At 39.7% G+C, this 20255-nt stretch overlaps 2 protein-coding genes across 7 annotated transcripts in view; both read left to right on the forward strand.

Moving 5' to 3' along the window:
* Positions 1-1205: 1205 nt before the first annotated feature.
* On the forward strand, positions 1206-17814 carry LOC109056381 (syndecan binding protein (syntenin)). 4 transcript variants are annotated; one of them, XM_042728429.1, is made up of 9 exons: positions 1206-1426; positions 1794-1901; positions 2008-2095; positions 2640-2746; positions 11071-11232; positions 11473-11648; positions 16109-16280; positions 16418-16509; positions 16649-17814. In XM_042728429.1, exons 2-9 carry the CDS (start codon positions 1851-1853, stop codon positions 16701-16703), a joined length of 903 nt encoding a protein of 300 aa, XP_042584363.1. In that variant the 5' UTR covers positions 1206-1426; positions 1794-1850; the 3' UTR covers positions 16704-17814. The 4 variants fall into 4 exon arrangements, with proteins under 4 accessions (XP_042584363.1, XP_042584364.1, XP_042584365.1 ...); XM_042728430.1 differs by having other exon boundaries at positions 1797-1901; XM_042728431.1 differs by having other exon boundaries at positions 1819-1901.
* A 1348-nt stretch (positions 17815-19162) lies between these two features.
* unm_hu7910 (un-named hu7910) overlaps positions 19163-20255 on the forward strand; it is a 37867-nt gene continuing 36774 nt past the window's right edge. The window contains exon 1 of one of the 3 annotated variants that reach the window (XM_042728433.1): positions 19163-19346. In XM_042728433.1, coding sequence (XP_042584367.1) covers positions 19307-19346 — 40 coding nt within the window. In that variant the 5' untranslated portion in view covers positions 19163-19306. The remainder of the gene's footprint in view (positions 19347-20255) is intronic. The other 2 variants (XM_042728437.1, XM_042728436.1) reach the window with 2 other exon arrangements.

Here is a 20255-nt window from a genome sequence, read left to right on the forward strand (position 1 = left end):
ATATTATCTGTGACATAGTGTCACTTTGCCTGGTTTGTCTGCACTGTAAAAAAAATAGCCAGGACGTCTCCAATAGCATTGTGGGCAACGTGCGGACCTTTGATCTCACCCCCTCAGTCTCTCCCACTTTGCTTCCTGTCTCCTCTACACTGGCCTTTTATAATAAAGTAAAATAAAGCCAAAAAATTAAAAAAAATTAAAATAATAAAATTGCCAGGAAATTACAGGATCAAAAAGAGTATTATTGTACAATAAATTACTGCATTCAGAAATTTACTGTGAAATCAAATGACTGTGAATGGACATTTACTGTTCCTGTTTTACTGTAAATTCACATTATAAAGTTGTCTTTAACTTTGCAACTGTGCAATTAACTTTTAACAATTTGCAATTAACTTTGTAATTGTTTTGAAGTCACCATAATGGTGATTGATGATCCCATTTGTTTGGGCTCTTTGACATTGCACATTTATATTCAAATTTCTAATCTAGTCATGTCAGAAGTATGATAAATGAAAACATTTGTCAAAATAATGACAAGCTAGAAACACAGTATGATATTGTTTGTTTGCAAGAAATTTTTGAGTGCAGTGTTAGATCCAAGAGAAATCCTACTGTGCAAAGTGTAACTCGGAATTTTTCTTTAACTTCACACTAAAATAAAATTTTTAACAGTGTGCCATCATCAAATGATGGTACTATTTAGGCCTAGACATAAAATCTTTAAACATAAATAAAAATGTAAATGACTATATGAATTACTGCAAACAGCCAATGCCCCTTTATTGGAAGGTTAAAGAGGGTTATTGGAGTAACCTGTGCCACTTTAAGGTGTGTGTGTGTGTGTGTGTGTGTGTGTGTGTGTGTGTGTGTGTGTGTGTGTGTGTATCAGGTTGCTATGTATTATGCATTTCTTTTACATAGTAGCCTATGTCACAAAGGTAAATTCTTCTTCTCAAAACCAGTACTTTGGAAGACTCATGAAATATGCCCATAAGATCCTGTATATGTTGTTTATTTGGTAATTTTGTCTGTTTTGATGTAGTGTATTGCAGCACTTTCTCGTTGCCTATTATTATTATTATTATTATTATTATTATTATCAAAAATTGTATTATTTATAACTGTTGCAGTCCAGTAGAAAAGCACAGTCCAATGCTTTTTTCCCCTCGCGTTTTCATGTACTCCGAGCAAGCATAGCTATTTTAGTCGAACGGGGGCGCTCACTCAAGGGAGATGTGCTGACTTGTGCTCGAGTATAGGCTGTATTTCGCTCATCCAGCACACCCGAGGACATTACATTCATTGCCTCTAAGATCCAGTGAACTAAATCAGGTGTCATACGTTTACTATCGAATAAACAAGACCAACGAGCACTGAAGCTATATAATACTTTATTGGCGCGCCTAGATTCTGCAGCGTCAAGGTGAGTGCGCATCATCCTGGCCGCGTTCTTACAAAGCGTCAGTAAACGAGCTAATGTGACTTGTCACAGTCACAGCTATTATGTAGAAATATTAATTATTGCTATCTTATATCTTAAATTGCGCTGTCTGTTATTCTATATTCCAATAACGCGCAATGTACATTCAAGAAACAAACCTTCCTTGCACGTACGACCAGTAAGCCTAATAGCCTATATTTGTTGTGATTTAATATCTTTATAAAGCGAAAATTACACATGGAAATAAGGAAAGTGTTTTTTTTTTTTTATATAATAATAAATGTTTAGGCTATGTTTCTATGACGTGTTTTATGTTTTTGGATAGTAAATTGTATTTCTATTGTTACAGTAGCTAAAACATAACATTTCGTCAGGAAATTCATCGGCTCGAAACAGAATAATAACCATGTCACTGTATCCATCTCTAGAAGACATGAAGGTGGATAAGTTCATGAAGGTTGGAAACTGATTTATTTATGTGTGTATGTGTGTATTTAAAACTATATATCTACCTATCCAAAATGCTAACCCACCGCCCCCATACAACCCCCCATTTTATGTAGGCTCAGAACACCCCTACTGCGAGCCCAATAAAGGCTTTACCTCCTCCAGAACCTGAGCCTTACTATGATGCAAAATCTGAAGAGCAAGGTAAGAATCAGATACTGTGCTATACCTATGTATGATAACATAATTTATGACAGAAAACAGACTTAGACCCTGAAGCTGAACTTCAAATAAGGGTGGCATGGTTACCTCACAAGAGGCTTTAGAATATATAGTCACACTTTAGTTTGGGAACCAATTCTCACTATCAGCTCTGACTTTTGCCTCAATAAACTCCTAATTTGCTGCTTATTAACAGAAAGGTTGTTGTTTAGTTTAGTATGGGGTAGGATTAAAGGATCTAAAATATGGTCATGCATAATAAGGCATTAACATGTGCTATATAAGTACTAATATACTGTATATAATATACTAGTAGTATGCATGCTAATAAGTAAATGGTTAAAACTGTCTCTAAACTAAAGTGTTACTGAATAAATAGGGTTCTTGCAGTCTTGAACAATCAGGAAATATATTGGAAATTCCAAAACTGATATTTTCATGTCTGGAAAATAAAAACAAGTCAATTTGAGTTATCAGATTTTTCTCACTTAGCTTAGACCATTTTTTGTTGTCTGTCTCTCTTAAGCTACTTCTAACAGATTGTACCCTGAGCTGAATGAGTTTATGGGTCTAAATCTCAGTGCAGAAGCTCAACAAAGTCTTTCCTATTCAGTTCCAGACCAGACCAGTGGGGTGAGTGTTTTTGTGCCTGAGAACTGCTCAACAGCTTATACCCTTTTTCAAAATAACACACAAAAACAAGACATTCTCTTGTGAAAAAGAAGTACACTTTGCATGTATTTAAAAAAAGAGTACTTACTACAGAATTTATTTACTTTTTGATTTTTATTTACAACTGAAAACAATCCATGACTAAAAGATAAACAAAAATAATGCATAAATCCACAGGGGAAACAAAAAAAAAAAACACATCACAGCATTACTTGCTAATAAAACATAGGCACTGTTAAGAAAAGAACTGACAAAAAACTGATTGGACAGATGGTATATATTCACAAAATAAAATAAGGAACAAAACTATATTCAGGTGAACATTATTGTAAATCCAAGGAAACAGGAAAAAAGCAACAGGAAATGTAAATATACACAATGAAAAAAAAAAAAAAAAAAAAAAAAAAAAAAAAACTTAAGAGTCCAAGAAAGCAGAAGACACATCACACTTTGGACCTAAGTACAACTTTATATGTAATTTCATGATTAATTCCATGGTCTATGAAATAAGGTTAATGCTTATTGCCGCAAGCATTTACAATATGGTAAAACTAATATACTGTAAAGGCCCTTTCACACCAAGCCTATACACCTATAAAGATAATGATAAATATATAAAGTAGTTCTAAAAATCTTTCTCAATATTAAAGAATAGCAGAGTCCACACTACAACTATGATGATAAAGGCACAAAGAAACTATATCATTGGAATCATTTTCAGAATTTTTTTTTTCCAGCAGATGAATGATACAAACATTGACAGCCAATCAGAATCCATCCTGCTATAACAAGTTCGAGAATTTAAAGCGGCAGACGCATGTGCGCTTAGAATAAACATATGATATCATTCGCTGGTGTGGATGCTTATATCGTTATCTTTACAGTTATATTTATAGTTATCGTTCTTGGTGTGAACGGGGCTTAACAAACCTGTAATGATGGTCCACTGAATGGAATTTGTATTTGAATCCAAGTGCAGATTTATCATACAGAGTGAAATCCAAAAATCCAAATAAAACACAAAGACTTGACTTGACTTGATTTAACTTGACTACAGACTTGAAACAACTCACCAAACAGAGGTTAATACATTCAATACTCGACAAGAGACAATAGGTGCATTCAACTTGAAGCATGGCTACAGATGGCGGTAAATGAGAGTAGCCGCTTGCAGTCAGGGGCGGAGTTGAAAAAAGACACGTCAAGCTGGACATTTTCTGATCCCGTTAGTGACACTCACACTGTGTTTGCATACTCTGTCACAGATGAAGTGAATTAAATGGAATATTTGTCAAATACACCGATGTTTCAGAAACATTTTTATGAGCACCAGAAACACTTTTTATATACTGCAATACAGCACCATCTTTTCAAGAATAAAGTTCATACATAATCAACATAATCATATACTATTTAAATACTAATAATCAGGGGGTATATATGCTTTTATTAGTGTTTTATGATAAACGTGACTCAATATAACAGTGTGACTACAGTAAAAAGCTTTAACTGTTCTAAAAACACATATTTGTGGCCATTATTGGAATTGAAAAGGTTAGATTAAACCTGAAACACACGTGATTGTTCTCATGTGGTGAATCTTGCCAATCGTGAAACAGCTGTGTTGTCATCAGAGCTCCTGCAGTCGCTCTGGAGAAACTGCGCCGGCTGAGTCAGCCGGCTGCTCTCGAAACACTTTCGCGGCACTTTGATGCCACACGTGACAGTCACATAGTCACAACATTTCTAACTGGCATGCATTGCTTCATGTCAGAATTTGATCAATCTGCGCATCGCTGCATTAAGTCGAACGCACCTAATGGAAAAATGAGGGCTATAAATACCAAACAATAAGGGTCACATGACAAAAACCAACCAATGGGAAACAAGTCACATTACTAAAGCAACCAATCACAACATGACGCACAGACAAGGGTAGCACATGACATGATCACATGAGGGGAAAGGAACACATGACAGGAACATGTAACAAGGCGAAATATCAAAATAAAAGACCAGAAAACCTAAACATGAAACAAAACCCAAACCCCACATAACACAGGGAGGGTGGTGGAGCGGAGGTAGAACTGGGAGAGGGACGGAGGGCCAGGCCCATGCAGGGGAAGGGTGGAGCAAAACTGGGAGACTGAGGGCCACCCATGCAGGGAGGACCTGGGCTATGGAGAAGACAGTGGCAATGGTGGACCTGTGGGGCAATAGTGGGCAGTGGAGCCAGGGAGACTGTGGAACAATGGAGGACCAGGGCCGTAGAACAGTGGCATACAACAGAACAAAACAGTATAAACAATGGAGGACCAGGGCCGTAGAACAGTGGCAAACTGTGGAACAGTGGAGGGCCAGGGCCATGGAGCAGTGACAGACTGTGAAACAGTGGATGGCTAGAGCCATAGAGCAGTGGCAGACCAGAGAGTAGCCATAGAGCAGTGGCAGACCAGAGAGTAGTAGACCAGGAGACCACCAGGAAGCACCAGTGGACACTTTGCACATTCATATTGGGTCTTACAGCACGCTAGGATTCTTAAGGACTGTTTTATGGTATGGAACTATAGAAGACTCTTTGCTTTTAACCCTTTCACTGGTGAGTTTATAATATTCTAGCGGTTCCCCCAGAGTGTGTTTTTTCTTTTCAGGCGACCGTTATTTTAGAACGTTTCCCCTTAGTGTTTCCATGGCGACGCGTCTTGTTTGTCACATGACAAACCATGGCCACAAAAACGCTGTATGACAGATGGATCGCATTTATTTCATTTTTCTTTTTTTATTCAAAATATTTATAAACTTTCTTCTATTTCTAAATTTTATTTCTAAACTTGCTGATCTGTACGTGAGGATGGGCACCGCCATACTGCAGTTCAGAGAATCCTATCTGGATTTACAGCACATAAATAAAATACATATAAGTAATTGTGTATGAACAGAGTGAACTGTGTTTATGTCAATTGATATACCATTCACATAAAATTTAGTTGAATGGAGTATACCATCCTTGTGTATTTTACCAACTCTAAATGTATGTTTTACTAGTATTATGTGTAACGTGACGGGACGGGCCACCGACAGCCACAGTTCAGGCCTCGGAGAGGTTTTTATTTAACAGAAAAACCAAAACAAAGGGGGAAATAAAGTGTCAGTTGTCCAAAACAGGGAGTGGTGTCCTCCGTGCTGCGGGGTTCGTGGGGGTCTGGCAGTGTTCATGGAGCAGGGTCCAGGTAAGGGGCGGAGTCGGCCCGCACGCGCTTCTTCGGTCCAAAAGCGGCTTCATCCTCCTCGCTGGCCGCGGCCAGGGATGGACTGGGAGAAGGCCCGACGGCCGTGTAGACGGGTGCGGTTCTCGACCGGACCGCGGGTCCGGCAGCTCACGTCTATGGTGGCGCGGGAGTCTCAACGCACCCTTCCTGGACCCACGAGGACACCAGTGTGCATGCACGGGGAAATTACCGGTCTCCCGAGGAGAGGCGCGTTGGGCTTTTAAACAGCGGCGGTGATGAGGATCCATTTCCTTCAGGTGTGCCCCATCACACGCCGCCAGCCCTGACCTTCCAGTGTCTCTCCCACACCCACTCCTATCGGGAGCCTGGTGAACTCGGCGATAAGGACGGGGTGCCGGTGATTATCAGGGAGGAGGCAGCTGACTCGTCACAGTATTTAAATGTCTGAAACCTAAAATAAACATTATGTGGTTAAAAAACACTGCATTGTGATTACAGTATATGACTGTCAGAGATCTGCAGGAAATGGGACCCAAATGCAGAATGAGCAGACAAGGGTATTTTATTAACAAAAAACGTAGACTGGAACAGCTGGGGGAACTTGCAGTGAAACAGTTCAAACAGAGGGGCAGGGCAGACAACAATACGGGCAGGAGGGATGACAACCAAGACAGTCCGAGATGACCACGGGCTCAAGCACAGAGGAGGCAGCTCCAGAGGAAGGACCAGGCAGACACACAGGAAACCCGTAGCTTTAAGTGAAACTCTAATGTCACACCAGTCTAGCTGCCAGGTAGAGACTCAAATGAGAAACAAAACTAGGTTAGAATGCACAAAAAAATATTTTTTCTTTCCATTCTCTTTAAACTACACAAAACTAAAGACCAAAAAGGACAAAAAATATCTAGATAAGAGATCAAAAAATAATGATCAAGATAAAAGGGATAAATTCTGGGCAAAGAGACAGGTAAACACCAAAAACGAACCAGCAGAGACACAAGCAAAGGGAACACAATCTATAGAGCAGCACACATGAGGATCAGGTGAAAACAATCAAGCAGACAAGGGCTAAACAAGGGGGCGTGACCAAGGGAAACAAGGAGGTGGGACAAGAGGAGCACGTGGCAGACACAAACAGAGACAGAACCATGCGCTTAGACACAAAACAAACAGTGAAACATTGAACAAAGACAAGACTGTCAGGGCAGGTTCCTGACAATGACAAGTGCAGAACGTGTCTGTCTCTGGTTCAGCACCAGCCAAAGCATGAAATCGCAGTTTGACTTTGGCAGTTATGTCACTGAACACTCTAAATCCCATATGTGGGACCGTACTCTCAGGGGCAAGGACATAAAAATCCCATATGTGGGACTGTACCGCTCAACAGGTTAACAGCCTAAGTTATCCTAGTTTTATTGTGTTGTTTTAAGTTCCCTGTGAATATTGTAATTACACATTTGATTTTCACTTTAAAATTTTTTGTCGGTCTCATCTTTTTAAACACTCAGACCTCTCACACAATATAATCTGACCCCATTTTAATAATTGTAAATTTGACCAACAGGGCTGAATATTACAACCTGACTGTGACAGAACAGGCAGAGAGTTTGTAAGCAGCCTCCATAGCCGCAACATGGCAGGCAGAATATCCTTGAATGGCCTCAATGGCCATAACAGGACAAGCAGATAGTTCGGCAGACTGTGAGTTCAAGAACGGTTGGGCATGGCTGTGACAGGACAGTCTGTGAGTTCATGAACAGCCACAGACTGTGAGTTCAAGAACGGCCTTTTAGGCTGTGACAGGACAGTCTGTGAGTTCATGAACAGCCATCATGGCCATAACAGGACAGGCAGTGAGTTCAGAAATGGACGCAGCTGCCTCGGGAGGATCCCAATTAGAAGACTCAAGTAAAGTATATACCCCAAACACCAATGATTACTCATGGACAGGAGAGTCCTCTGGGGCAGACTCATGGACAGGAGAGGCCTCTGGGGCAGACTCGTGGAAAGGAGAGGCCTCGAAGTGCAGTGTGTAGCCCAAACACTCAGGATGGCTACCGCCATCACAGGCAGCGCAGTAGACAGGGGCATGCTCACCAGGCTTGAGTGTGTTGAGGTTGTGAGGCTTGAAAGTGTAGAGACCACTAGGATTCCAGCCGCTCGGACTGACATCAGAGGTGGATCCATCCCACTGGCAAACATTCTCCTCAGTCCTGGCATCCACAGGAGCTTGGGTACTATAGCCCCCCTCACCCCCTCAAAAAATCTTAGGGGAAACTTGCATGGCATCCATGGCATGATAGGGTTTTGGCAAGGTGGCCATGTCATGACAAGGCTCTCTCCTGACATGGGTCAAGACTCAGGAGTAGCAGCCGTGACATGACAAGGTTCTGACATGACTGCTGTGACGCGGTGAGGCTCATGCATGCCATCTTGGTCGGGGACGCAGGCGTGGCGGCCATCTTGCAAAGAGACTCTGGGTTGGCGGCCATCTTGCGAAGAGACTCTTGAGTGGCGGCCATCATGTGACGAGTCTCCTGAGTGGCGGCCATGATGTGACGAGTAACCAAAATACCTTCCATTAGCAGACTCTACCTTAGCAGACAAGACATGACATGAACAGGTGCTGGCTTTGTAGGCATGATGTGAGCAGGCGCTGGCTTGGCAGACATGAAATGAAGAGACCTTGGCGTAGCAGATGTGACGTGAGCAGACTCTGGTTTGGCAAGCATGATGTGAGCAGACTCTGGCTTGGCATGCATGATGTGAGCAGGCTTTGGCTTGGCAAACATGACGTGAGCAGGATCAGGCTTGACATGCATGGCATAAGCAGGCTCTGTAGACCCTGATGTGACATGAGTAATTCCAGACATGACGTGCAAATATTCTGGTGTGGCGGATACTGGGGAATAGCAGGGTTTCTCATCCGCAATCCCCACAGTAAACGAGGAACCACTCAAACAAAGTGCAAAGTCAATATATTGAGCCAGAGTCCAGTGAGGTGTATGACGTGGCATTAACAAAGATATTTCTTTTTTTGAGGCCAAAACGGAAAATGTCTTTGCGGGCCACGTCATTAAAATCCACCAAGTGACTGAATTCACAAAAGTCTGCAACATAGTCCTCTATGGCCCTGTCGCCTTGACAAAGGCAGAGGAGGCTAACTGCTGGATTTTTGGTATGGTCGAGTATTCTGTTATAATGGTCCACTGAACGGCAAGTTGTAGAATCCAATGTTGAATCCAAGTGCAGCTTTATTATACAGAGTGAAATCTAAAAATCCAAACAAAACAAAGACTTGACATAACTAGACTTGGCTTAACTTGACTACAGACATGAAACAACTCACGAAACAGAGGTTAATACGTTCAATACTCGACAAGTGACAATGGCAACATGAAGGCTATAAATACCAAACAATAAGGGTCACATGACATAAGGCACATGACCAAAGCAACCAATCACGAAAGGTGCATTCGACTTAACGCAGCGCTGCACAGATCGATCAAATTCTCACTTGAAGCAGTGCATGCCGGTTAGAAATTTTGTCTGACTTGAGACCGCGCAGACACCACGTGACTGTTACGTGTGGCATCAAAAAACTGCAAGAGCGTTTTGAGAGCAGCCGGCTTACTCAGCCGCTGCAGTTTATCAAGAGCAACTGCAGGAGTGCTGATGATGACACAGCTGTTTCACGATTGGCCAGATTCACCGCATGACAATGATCACATATGTTTTGGGTTTATTCTAACTTTTCAATTCCAATAATGGCCACAAATCTGTGTTTTTAAAATGGTAAAAGCTTTTTTACTGTAGTTGCACTGTTATATTGAGTCATGTTTATCATACAACACTGATAAAAGCATATATACCCCCACTTTATTAGTATTTAAATAGTATATGATTATGTTGAACTTTATTCTTGAAAAGATGGCGCTGTATTATACGGAGCCCCGCACATGACATGCAAGAAAAAATAAATAAATTGTGTGCACGATTTACTAATTCAATTCCCTTCAATCTGTGACAGAGTTTCAACGTTCACACGATTACTATTGCATTCCCTCGATTCACTATTGCTGTTCCCTCGATTTGCTAAATCATTATCATGCGATTAGCAAATATGAGGGAAAAACAATCGCCTAGTAAATCGTCATGCAGCAAGCAGATTTTGGGCAAAAGCGAGTGACCAGAAAAGTAGTAATAAATGATAAGATACAGCATATTAAAAAATAGTGTTACACAAATACTTTCAAATTGATTGAACGAAATAATTAAATCGTCCACACTTTAGCCTACTAATTTTCCTGCATGCCATGTGCGGGGCTCCGTAGTACATTAAGCTTGTACATGATCAAAAAAGTATTTCTGTTGCTCATTTTTTCAAAACGATTCTACAAACATCCGTGTATTTGACAAAATTTTTGCTATTAATTTAACTTCAACTGTGACAGAGTTTCACACTGATACACAGAAGTTACAAATTCTAAAATGAGAATGCACAAAACAATACCTGAATATCTACATGTGCCCTTTACTAATCATCAATAGAAAATATATATATACATTTTAAAAACATTTTCGCCTTACCCTCAATGCAGCAAGCAGATAGTTGGGCAAAACAAGATGATGCAAAGGACCAGTTTGCAGCTTGTGTGAGTATATAGAACCCATTAGTTGTGTAAATGTGGTCTTAGAAAAAAAAAAGAAAAAAAAAAAAAAAAATAGAACCCATTAGTTGTGTAAATGTGGTCTTAGAAAAAAAAAAGAAAAAAAAAAAAAACATGAGCAGCTTTATTTTAGTCAAGCTAAAACTGATGTTGTAATATCACAACAGTGGCCCTTCAGGGTTAAGAAGCTGTTTTACCTTACTTTATCTTTGAAAATGACTTTCATTGGTATAACTTAATATCATTTTGATTACAGTCACTTAAAATAATATATTTAACTTGAATAAAACCAATTAACTGAGATGTAACCGCATAAGGTATATTATGTGTAATTTGACAAAAAAATTTTTTTTTTCAGTATTATATATTCCCCAATGCTTTTTAGGTTCTTAGTGTCTGCACATATGGAATGAGCTGGGTGGCAGCCCCCATAACAGGAAGTGACCTAGGGGTGAAGCGGGCAGAGATTCGACAGGGTGTTCGGGAGGTGGTGCTGTGCAAAGACATGGATGGGAAGATTGGCCTCCGCCTCAAAGTCATAGATAATGTATTTCTTTAATGTTATAAATACTTTACCTTTTACACTTGAATTAATATAATTTATTAATCTAACAATCCAACAAGAGAGAATCTATTGCAACATGTCAATAGTCTGCAGTTTTTAGATATTTGAATAATTTCCAAGTGTTCTATGTTTTAATTAATGACATCCACATTCACATCATAGCATTACACACCAAAAGTATAATGGTAATCTATGATTAACATTTCCAAATGTTTGTTTCAGGGTGTGTTTGTGCAATTAGTGCAGGCTAACACTCCTGCAGCACTGGCAGGGCTGCGCTTTGGTGATCAGATTCTGCAGATCAATGGCCAATCATGTGCCGGCTGGAGTAGTGATAATGCACATAAGGAGCTTAAGAATGCCAACCCAGAGAAGATCATTTTGGCTGTGCGAGACAGGTACACATGCATGCACACACACATCATACATAGAGCATTTTTGCAGGTTTCAAATACTCTGCACAATGATGTTTAATTTATGAGGATCAGGTTGTCATGAATTATTCATGAAGAGATCAGACACAGGAAGGTGTGTGCATGTAGTTTAAGCCTTACAACTGTACAGCAACTATTGTTGTAAACCATTGTAAATACTTAAAAGTATGTAGGTATTTAAAACTTATGAAAAGAGTTTGAATTTGTCAAATTGTATAAGCCAATTAATTTTTTGGCCAAGGCCTGAATTGTAGCAACAGTAATAACAGGAGAGAGGTGAATGAGAAAGTTTGGGTATACACCAAGCACTGTTACATGATCAAACCTGTCAACATTTGGGTACCAAAATACGGGAGAGGTATTTATTATCAAACAATTCTATTCATTTTGTAACATAGAAATATATCTTAGTATAGGCTAAATCTTTAGAGTTTTATAATTTATCAATCCACCGGTTCACATTTACAACTGCATGATTTCTGGGTGAAAATAAGGGTTGTTTTGGTCTAAACAAAGAGCAGCAGGGTTTATTGAAAAATGCAAAGTCGTTCTCTTCCAACAGTTGGTGCTTTTTGCCAGGAAAATAGCCATTTCCCCGGTAACTGCAGTAAACAAAGCCGTGCAGCACCTGACTTTGAAACTAATCAATTAAACCGTAGCCTTTTGAAGTGTAAGCTATATCTCAATTTACATGTATATTTTGTTTGTTTTTTACTGGAGCACCACCTGAGTTTTCTCCTCTCATTTCTACCAGTAATCCTTGTTTCCTTTCTGCAGTACTACCTGTACAGATATCAATAGCATTACTGGGTTGTAGGTTGCCAAGTTGAAGGGACAAATGGGTTGAAATTTGTCGACTGTGTGAGAAGAATGCACAGCATTTCATACAAGGTCTGGCAACTGGACAAACTTGGAATATGTTGACACGATCATTCGTATGAGGTCTGGGCCAAAGAAGCACAGTATAAGATCTTTGTTTGGGCCATACAAATTACAGAAATTTTACCGGAGGTAAATGTAGCAAACATGCACCCAGTGGGATTTTTTTTTTTTATAGAAAAAAAAATGAAAATACGGGAGAAATATGGGGAAAATATTTAAATGGGATTATAGCGGGATAGAATGGTAAAATATGGGAAAATCCCAGGAAAAAACACGGTAGGCTTGACAGGTATGTACACAATACGTGAAAGTTCTGCAGGCTATGGCTCTGACACCCCAAATACTTTATTTTTAACAGAGTGAAGTATAAGTTGGATAGAAAATGTGGAAGATGGAAATGAATCAGGAAAGACAGGACTTGAACTTAGGTCACCAGCAGCACAACCATGTTTTGTGTCAGGGTGCTGCACACAAGGCCATCAGCTCTGACAGTCTAACTACTTTTTAATGCAGAAATAAACTCATCCAAAAGGCATCCATATTGTCACAAACCAAGACGGAGGCAGAGGGTTTAGTGCAAGTGAACAGTTTATTTACAAGTGGTAACGTGACAAGGTGTTGTTGAGAGGACCACTTCCAGAGCTCTGGAGATTAACACAAGGAAAGTCAGCTTTGGAATGTCACTGGAGATCATCTTGAGGATATCTAAGGACATGGGAGAGACAGGTTAGTAGAGAGGTTGGGCACCAGTTCGGGGTAGTGAAAGGTAGACCGGACACCAGAGTACTGGTGTGAAGGTGTCTTTATCCTGGTGAGTGATTGCTGGGTGCAGGTGCCCAGTTCTCCGGTGATTGGTAAAGATCTTTAGCTGTGACGGAGAGTTCTTGACATTACCCCCTCCTCCAGGGGCGGCTCCTGATGCAACAATGAGGATGACCACAGCCTCTGGGTGCGGTACGATCAGGATGTTTCCCTGGGTTGATAGATCAGGATGTATGTCCCTGGACTCTTCAAACTGGAGTGGCGGAATGTCATCCTGGGCCACCCAGGAACGTTGTGTCTCCCTTCCTCTCGCAGTGGACCAGGTATTTCAGCAGAGGGCACAATCTCAGCGAGTCCAGAGTCCCCAGGACACACTACAGATCAGCAATAGAAGGGTTGGAGTAGTGAAACGAGGGGTGAATGCAGTACCTGAGAGGTAAGTGGAGCCTGTAGGTGACCGAGTCTGCCTCTTGAGCATGAACGGCACTGGAAGGTGACTGAGGCCCAGGGAAGGAAACAGTTGTTGATCCAGCTGTGCCGGTCTTCCCCCTGGATGGTAAGAGAATCCCATGCTCTTGCTCTCAACAACTAGTCCACATCTCTAAAAACTGAAGTTACACATAATCCCATGCTAACAAACAGAACCAATAGACAACATCCACAGGAAGGGGGTGAGGCAGAGGATAGGGGAACAAAGAGATGGTACCAGCATCACAATACTCGGCCCAGGGAAGGAAATGGTTACATCTGTGCATACCCTCCCCACAGAATGAAATGATTCAACCTCCGAGTTCTTGTATCTTCCGCTCAGTCTGGCCGTTAGCCTGCGGATGGTACCCAGGAAGTTGGCCGTTAGTGGTACCCGGTCTGAAGTTTACAATGTCACCCCTAAGAGATGGAAGACTTTCTTCAATAGTGGACCCCGGTCTGACAGGTTGCGGAAGATAAATTTAAAGGCTTTAGAGAATCCATCCACAACTACTAAGAATCCTGGCAGGGGAAATTAATTTAAAGGCTTTAGAGAATCCATCCACAACTACTAAGACTACTATAAGATGCATGTGTTACCTTCAGAGTTGGGCAGGTCAGTGACAGTCAATTCCCAGATGGGACCAAGGCCTTTGAGGAACAGGTAGGGGTACCAACTTGCCTGCCGGGAGCTGACGTGGAGTGGAAGACATGGCACAGACTGAGCAACTGTAGACGTTCCTGATGACATCCCGGGACATACTGGGCCACCAGTACCGAGCGAGAGGGTCCGTTGGCTGCCTGGATGTCCAGAGCCCAGTATACTGTGAACTGAGCCCAGAAAGGATGGCCGCTGGGACCAGGGAACATAAGTCCTCCCTTCTGGAGCAGGTTCCTGTTGGGTAGCGGCTCTGATGTCCTCGTCCGTGCTCCAGATAATGGGGCTGAAGATCATGGCTGGAGGGAGTATAGGTTCGGGGTCCGAAGGAGTGTCCAGTGAATGCAGACGAGAGAGCATCAGCCTTGCAGTTGCGGTTTCCAGGACGGTAGGTGATGGTAAAATTTAATCTGGTGAAGAACAGGGCCCAACGGGCTTGCCGGGGATTCAGTCTACAGGCTCCATGGAAATATTTCATATTTTTATGATCAGTGATTACCGTAAATGGGTGGTTAGCTCCCTCCAGCCAGTGTCTTCATTGTACTAAAACGAGCTTGATCGCTAACAGCTCCCTGCTCCCAATGTCATAATTCTGCTCCGCTGGGGTCAGTTTCCTGGAATAGTAAGCACAAGGCTGGAGGCGTGGAGGCTCACTGAACTGCTGGGATAGCATGGCTCCGACGCCAGTGGTGGAGGCGTCCACTTCAACCACAAACAGGAACTCAGGATTTGGGTGGCGAAGGATGGGAGCCAAATGTCTTTCACTGCAGCAGCTTTTCAAACTCTAGTTGCTCCACTGCATTCTAAAGCCAATATGTAACCACTTTCTCCTCTACCCAACCACAATCAATCTAAGCCAATATGTAACCACTTTCTCCTCTACCTCACCTCCATCTTTCTTGCTGCACCACAGTTCTACGCCAGGTCACTCCAGTGCCCTACTCGGGAGTGACAGAGGATTGCAGTAATTTTTTCCTTCACTGTTTGCTCCAATTAGAGATGCAGTCACATATGGAGCTTGTAATATGACAAAACTAATTGAATTATTATTGTGTAAATTTGAATTATTGACAAGTGTCATCTAACAAAACTGAACATCATTTTTTTTACTTGAATATTAAACATTTGAAATTTAACACAACTGAATGTTTTTACAGCAGAGTTTTATAGACATATTGTCAAATAGCTTTTTTTTCCCGGTGTTGTTGTTGTTCTGAAATCTCAGAAAATATCCCATTTTTAAAAATACAGATTCAAGTTTTCAAAATGAAGAGGACACTGGGAACATCAAATTACATATTCTAAAATTCAATATGCAGAAATCCAGATCATACAAAAAGTAGGTCAGATCCAAAAAACAAAATAAAACAATATATCCACCTAAAAAGTCAAATAAAGCAATCTAGACAGTTAAAAATCTTCCAGATCAAGAATACGGTTCAAGATCTTCCTGATCATGAATCGCCCAGAGGTAGCCTAAGAGATTCTTAAACATTTATGGTTTGTATACTTACATGTTAGGTTAGCATTCTCAACATGTGAAACAAATTTAGTTTTGTTCTTTTTTTAAAGTTCATTTTGCCTGGTATACTATCAAATGCTTGTTCATTATGCAATTATAAACCAGTACTGAAAATACTATTACTGTTTGCAGGCCATTGGAGCGAACTGTTACTCTTCACAAGGACATGAACGGGCAGCTCGGTTTTCTTTTTAAAAAGGGCCGAATCACCTCAATAGTAAAAGACAGCTCAGCTGCACGTAACGGCCTCCTTACTGATCATCAGATCTGTGAGATCAATGGTCAGAATATAATCGGACTGAAGGTAAATGACATCAGTATTTTGCATTTGTTGGTTTTCCTTCTTTCTCTTTTGCTGTCTCTCTTAAATCACAACATGGCCCTGTAAAGCACTTAATTTCAATTTAAGATACTTTCTTCTCTTTTCATCTCTTTGATTAGGACTCCCAAATCACAGACATCCTTAATTCCAGCGGAGGAGTTGTCACGGTAACTGTGATGCCAGTGGTCATCTTTGAACACATGATGAAAAGGTGTGGAAAATAAACTGCGGGTGGACAAAACCCATTGCCAATCAGCAGTCTATTCATGCAACTTTACTGAAAGTATCTTTTTTCCCTTCTTTTATTGGGTCTCACAAATGTATTCTTAACATTCTTTTTCTTGCTGCAGGATGTCCAGCAGTATTGTAAAGTCACTAATGGACCATTCTATTCCTGAGGTGTGAGATCGTTTGGATCAAACTGTACAGCTGAGGATGATTTGGCCATGTTTTTGGAGGGCTCACATTTTGTTTGGAGCACAAGTTCAGTTGTGTGTCCACAATCATGTGATTTTATGTATGTTTATGTACGTTTAAGAGGTTATTGTTGGGCAAAGAAAGACAAAGCAAGGAGAACACAAGAGATATTTGTTTCAGTTTTTCCTTTATATGTATTGTACCCAAAATTGACAAGTTCTGTATTCATTTACTTACCTTTATGTTGTTCCAACCCCATATGCGTTTCTGACATATAACACAAAAGAAAATGTTAGGCCATATGCAAAATGTTCACACTGCTCTTTTCCTTACACTGAAAGTGGGGTCGGATGCTTTTGAACCTAAAAAGTACAGCATATTATTCAACTTACTGTCCTATATTCTAACTCATATGAAGGCAAATATAATGTGGAACACATTGGAATGTAAGTCATTATTTACTGATTAAATTCACTTATCCTCTCCTCTGCCATAGCTGTCAAATGTCATTCACACTTTTGCATATTAAAACTGGTTCATCACGATCAATCATAACACACGCAACAACCTATGCAGTTTGGCATCATTATGTTGGTGTGACTTGTCTTCACACTTCTTAATTATATATACATGAATTCAAATAGGGAGCTGCAGTGGAGAAGATTTTCAGCAAATAACAACTTAAACATCAGTATTTTTCCCTATACAAAGCTATTGTATAGCTTCAGAAGACTTACAGCACACAAGTCATATGGTTTATTTTTAGGACATATTCATAGTGCTTTTTTGAAGTACTCTGTCCCCATTCATGTTCTCATTTTAGTGTGAATATTCTGCATCTCCTTAGGTTTAGAATAAGGTTTGGAACAACATAAAGATGAGTAAATGTTGACAGATTTTCATTGTTGGGTGATGCCTTTAATTCATCTCCTTCATCTTTAGATATTTTTGTTAAGCCTGAAGCTTATTTCAATTTCTTGTAACATAATATCACACAAAAAGCATTCTGAATTATCATCAACATGCATTGCAGCATGCTGATGCAGTAAATCAGTCATAATAATAATGCTGTTAAAATTACATTCTAAAAGCCATTTTTTAAAAAACAAAAAACTATGCACTGCTGAGGATATATTATATATTACAAAAAAGTACAGAATTAAGAGATTAATTATGTGATGACTTTATGTTTAAGAGTTATAATTGCAGCACAGTTTTGTGCCTATGCATTTTTCTTGTTGTTGTTCTTTACATTGTTTATGTTTGAGTGGCCTGTGTGGTTAGGTACTTAAAAAAAAAAAAACAGTAGTTTTTCTCACTAAAACTGATAGGACTACTCCTTTGCAGCACATTGTTTTGCTACCTTGCTATTACATGTTCATCTAAAGCCTCTTCAGACAGTGTCAGGCTGTGAATTACAACTGAAAAATCAATTATTTTCACTGGTTCCATATAAAATTATACATTTTATTTTTAGCAACATGTTTTTCTGTCCATAAGTGTAAAAAATAAATAAAATGGAATAATAATAATAATGATAATATAAGATAATTTTATTGTTGCGTTTATAAAATAATTAGATTTTTTAATTGCTTTAGTAATTATAATAGTAATAGTAACTGTAAATTCTACTGTTTTAATATAACTCCAAAGACAGCTATAAATTAATAATTTTCTAGCTAAACAGTGGCATACAGTCAAAAGCAAGACTTATTTGTTGATGCTTATAAAATCTATCTTAACCGTCTTCAGGAAACATCTTGCAATATAAAATTTAGACAAAAAATGGTTTTGGACAATAAGCCAGCTCGATAATGTTGCCTTGGTCATATATTTATAATTAGTGTTCAATGCATAAAAGCAAACCACATTTTTAAGTTGCAAGCCAAGGCATAATATCACGTTTTTCTGTCCATACATGAAAAATGAACAGAAGACACTGAAAATGCAGCACTGACTCCTACTGGGCGAGTGGAATTTCCAAAAACTGACCCTAGTGTTTCATCAGGCATTCATTTGGTTTTTGACAATAAAGCATTGCTTTCTTTTTGTTGTTGTTGTTGTAATTTAATCATAGACAAAAAATGGTTTTGGACAATAAAGCATTGCTTTCTTTTTGTTGTTGTTGTTGTAAGTTAATCATACTGCTAAACTGTGCATAAATGTAAACCACTGAGAAACCACACACAGTTGTCTGTACTGTTCGGTTGTAAGGCCAGTTAAAATAAAGATTTTTTTTATTCTTCAAATTATAATTTTAATTGTATTTCTGTTTCATATCCATCCACACTTGCTAGACTGTCTCATTCAAGCGTTAATGCTGAGCAAGAACTCCAGCTTTGATGCGTCCTCATAAAATGCAGCCTTCCGTTTGAGAGGCGCCCATAAAGTATATTCATGATGATAAGAGGCCAATGTACAGTAGGTGGCGGTATGTGCTTACGACACCAATCTGCTATTAGACCCGAAGAAGAGGAAGAAATCTTTTGATTGCACAAGTCACAATTAGAAATGCAGAACTTTTAAACTGTGAGATTAACCAGTCATTAACAAGCCTCTTCAAGCCTCTGTTACTTTTTCTCTCTGTTATCATGAAGCAGAAGAAAACGGTTCGCAACCAGGCCAGAAAAGGTAACGTTAATTAAGATTTCGTTTCATGCAAGTAAACTGTTCTTTATGTGGGCCCCAATGCAGAGATTCAGATTCTTTTTTTTTTTATCACGCAATATTATTTAAATGTCACAATTCATCAAGCAATTTCAGTGTGTTATCCGCGCAGGAGTGAGAGAATGTTTTTCGTACAGAATCGGGTGGATGTTTAATGATAAAGGTTGCAGAGATGAAAGCAGTACTGTACACACACCCTTTCTGATACTGTGAATAACTTATCGGAATTGCAGTTCTCTTACCAGAAACTATGACAGCAGTATAGTAGAGCGATGGCATTTGATTGGTAATTAATATATGCAACATACTTTAATGTGGTAATCTTTCACTACCATGGCATTCCAAAGAACTTCTGTTGTACTACTACATATCCATACGATTTTACCATGGCCTTTTTAGAAAATACCTTGTGGCAAAGTTTGTCAGTTAGACATATGCATTATTAATAATGAGTTTAAAATGTTCTGCAGTGATTTTTACTGATTTAAAGATCCTGACAGAGTTAAAGTCAGCTACAAGCTGACAGGGAAATTAGGAGGAATCAAAGCTCCTAATGGGTTGTACGTATCTTGGCCTGTGATTGATTTATCATGAAAAAAAAAGGAAAAGTAATTTTAGTGTCGGTATGTTTTCATTAACCATGTTTACATGCAACCAAAAAGTCCTTTAGTGTCACGTTGTTGACTCATTTGGACTGAAAAAAAAAACACCCTGTTGGGGGTGTCTCCTTAACAGTTAAAACATTTAATAAAATAATGAAATTGTGCCGTTAATGAACCCCTAAACTACAGGCGTTTAAACAATATGCAGTTTCAGCCATCTAGCATTGTTTAAATAAAACATAGCTTCTGGTTTTCAATTTCAGTCCCGGTG

This window comes from Cyprinus carpio, chromosome B7, assembly GCF_018340385.1.
Source record: "Cyprinus carpio isolate SPL01 chromosome B7, ASM1834038v1, whole genome shotgun sequence".
Taxonomy (NCBI): domain Eukaryota; kingdom Metazoa; phylum Chordata; class Actinopteri; order Cypriniformes; family Cyprinidae; genus Cyprinus; species Cyprinus carpio.